The sequence below is a fragment of the Dermacentor silvarum genome, chromosome 4, assembly GCF_013339745.2.
Source record: "Dermacentor silvarum isolate Dsil-2018 chromosome 4, BIME_Dsil_1.4, whole genome shotgun sequence".
Taxonomy (NCBI): Eukaryota; Metazoa; Arthropoda; class Arachnida; order Ixodida; family Ixodidae; genus Dermacentor; species Dermacentor silvarum.
The window spans coordinates 116,014,710-116,017,818 of NC_051157.2; the positions used below are offsets into that span (position 1 = coordinate 116,014,710).

Sequence of the window (3,109 nt, forward strand, 5' to 3'; positions counted from 1 at the left end):
ACCCGAAGGTTAAATGTTGTATTTACTAAGTTTAGAAGGTGTTGTCACATCGCTGCGTTCGTATGTGGGCAGGTGAATAAGCCGACAGTCATCCTAATGCTGTTTTTATTAGTGTCAAAGATATTCATCTACAGCTACTTTGGACGTGCCCTGCGACAAAAACAATTCGCGAAAGTGCACTTAAAGCTGTGAAACTGAACATGAGTTATTGTTGCAATATCTCGATGAACCGGGCCTGCGTGCTTAGGTTTAGCACCATTATGACGTTATGCCACGTGGCAACCCAAGCGCAAAATTAAGAAGAAAGGAAATATTCACAAGCGTAAGCTGTATTCACGGTTTTATTATCAGAGCGGGTGCATCAAAAAGTGAAGGAAGACGGCAGTGTGCACATGTTGCGACGCAGAATTCGACCAGTAAATCTTTTTGTTACTGTGTCCAGCTAAGGTTCTCTCGCCGTCTTGTGCGATACGGCATGCTCTGTTTAACCCAAACACAAATATACGCAAATGCTAAAATAGAAAAAGAAAACAAAACAAGTACATATACACATTTGAAGTTCCGACGTACCCAATCAGAATTCCAATAATAATCGCCGTATTCAGAAATGCATCTTAAGTTGCAGCCCGTGCTTGACTTGATTGAAATGTCGCCTGTCGCGAACGCGCCGGAGGAAACGCAGTGAGCGTCCCGTTCAAGCCAGGCGTCATTTGAATCAAGTCAAGCATGGGCTTAAACGTAAGATGCAATTCTGATTACGGGGATAAGAGTTGGTAGCATTTGACTACTGCTGCTTATAGAGCTTCTTGGCCATGCTTCCAAGATTTTATCTTTGAGGTTAGTGACGAAATCCATAGCTACACGTACTCACAAGCAAGGTGATCTGCATAAAATACCCTTACGAGAGTATTCCCAAGCTGTAGTTCATTGTTTCTGAGAAAATGTGCCTCGAAATGTTGTTGCTCTTGTGGTGTATAACCACTTGCAGATTGTGTTGTAGGCTGGGCTTGCTGCAACTAGACGTGAGCTGCAAGGGACTGCTCTACAATTTTGCATCTACTTCGTGTTTCACGACCTGACAATTACTCGCTCTCCAAATTGCACGTGTTCTGACGTATGCGTACAATGTGTTTGCTTCCATTTATTGCGAACCTTCGGTTAGCACATTGGGACATTTAATTACATTTTATTTAATAGTCACTTTTGTTTGTATGATTGTTTGAGACGGACCAACTTCGATATGAATGGTATTGCTAAAACGAGAAGGTTTAGCCGTCATTACCTAAGCGGATAGCCTTTTCCTACTCACATATTTTATAACAAAAAAAAAAAAAAAAAGGGGGAGGTGCCAGCTGCTCTCGCGTTGAAAGGGAGAGGGGGAGAACCTGACCACCTCATTGGCCGGTACTCTCTCGTGCCGTCTGCGGAGTAAAGCACAAGTGGTAGAGCGGGGGAGGGGAGAAAGTTATGCCAAGCTGGGTGGCAACAATGGTCCGGCATGGTGCAATGACAGGGCTATAAATAGGGCTCTGGGGACCTTTCGGAGGTCAGTGTTCCGCCGAGAGCTAGCCGACACGCTGCATCCACGGTTAACCACGTTGTTCCAGTGACCACCGAAGATGCAGGTCCTTACGCTGGCCATGATTGTCGCACTGCTGCCCCATCTTGCCCTTGTCAACGGTAAGTGCCCATATGTCTTTTCCCTTCAGAACTTTTTCTCATCGTTACATTGATGCGGTCGCTTCGGCGCACATGCACGTAGTGCAGGACAGTTTATAGTTTTCTGCATCCTGAGAATAGAACGCCTGCTGTAGTGTTACTGCTGCTTCTTGCGTAAGGGACTCCATCGAATGAAAATTGCACGACTTCAACTATGTTCTCTCGTCAGTGATCTTGTAGCTACCGTCGGCCAGAATTTTGTACGGCACCTTTCGGGTTCGGTCTGTGTTGAGTAGGGTTTCTCTGACAGCTCCTTCATTCGTTTTTTTTCGCTTTCATTCGTTACAAAGCCTTCATTCATTTTCTTACAAAATGATAGGAAGTATTTGCACTAGCCAGGCGTAACCTTTTGGCGCTTCTATCGCGGTTTTGCATCAACTAACGCGGGTCTGTTGCTTGAATCTTTTTGCAGGGTACAGCGTGTACCTCAATGTCACCTCGGAGCCATCCACAGACGCCGCCGTAGCAAGCCGCTCCAATCCGGAGACGCTGTTTCCCCTGGCTCTGGCACTAGCCGCTCCAGCAATCGCCGTGGCACTAGGAACACTGAAGCCCGTTCTCCTGGCCCTGGGGCTGATCTACATGGCCTTGTATGGCCTCACCTACATTCCCGTGGTGAGCGAAATACTGCAAGCCAGCTTCCGCGCCTTCGACTCTGCCGTCGCCGACTCCGTGTCGCCGAGCTTGGGCCGAGAACTGCTTCGAGTCGTGGGCCTGGACACCGAGCCCTGTCGCATCCGCGCAGTCTGCGAGGTCACCGAGGACGCGGTCCGCAAGTACCCCACGGTCGCGGCTATGCTGCGGTCCCTCACCGGCGCCGTTCAAGCACACGGGAACAACGAGAGCCTCCTGAAGGGACTGCTGGGAGGACTGTCCGGTCTCGGCTGCGAGGCGCTCTACTCGACCTGTGCTCAGTCGCCGTTCGACGGGTTTCTCAAGACCACGTCGTAGATCTTGTAAACATTATAGGTTCTTCAAATTTAGGCATTTTTCAATAAAGTAACTGTTTCACCACTACACCTTAGTTTTCGTGTTTAGACGCTTTCGCAATGAGTAGAATGCGTTCCACCTCGTTCCTCATATGCTGGCGTCAATTATTTCTTCGGAGATACGCGTAGTTTTCCCAACGCTTCGAGCCTCACTGAACAGGCGGTATAACGTAAATAAGAATATAAAAGACAGAATTCGTTTCATTTTTAAACCTGATTCTGATCATCGTAGACTTGCTAAATACCTCTAGTGCCATTCATGAATTCTGTTGTAGAGATTGTGTCTCTAAGGGACATAAACACACAAAGCCCAGCGTACCATTTCTAACCCGCCGAGTTTTATACCTCAAAATTCTGAATAAGCGCAGCAAGTTAAACGCAAAGCCCATAGTAAAGTTTTT

General features: G+C 47.4%; 1 protein-coding gene across 1 annotated transcript; it reads left to right on the plus strand.

The window, feature by feature from the left end:
* The first annotated feature begins 1,619 nt into the window (after positions 1-1,619).
* Positions 1,620-2,670, plus strand: LOC119448857 (uncharacterized). Its single transcript, XM_037712067.2, has 2 exons — positions 1,620-1,680; positions 2,132-2,670. Exons 1-2 carry the CDS (start codon positions 1,620-1,622, stop codon positions 2,668-2,670), a joined length of 600 nt encoding a protein of 199 aa, XP_037567995.1.
* The last annotated feature ends 439 nt before the right edge of the window (positions 2,671-3,109 follow it).

Coding starts and splice junctions, on each gene's coding strand:
- LOC119448857 (XM_037712067.2), top strand. CDS start 1,620: ATGCAGGTCCTTACGCTGGCCATGATTGTCGCACTGCTGCCCCATCTT. Junction 1,681..2,131: donor CCATCTTGCCCTTGTCAACG/GTAAGTGCCCAT, acceptor ATCTTTTTGCAG/GGTACAGCGTGTACCTCAAT.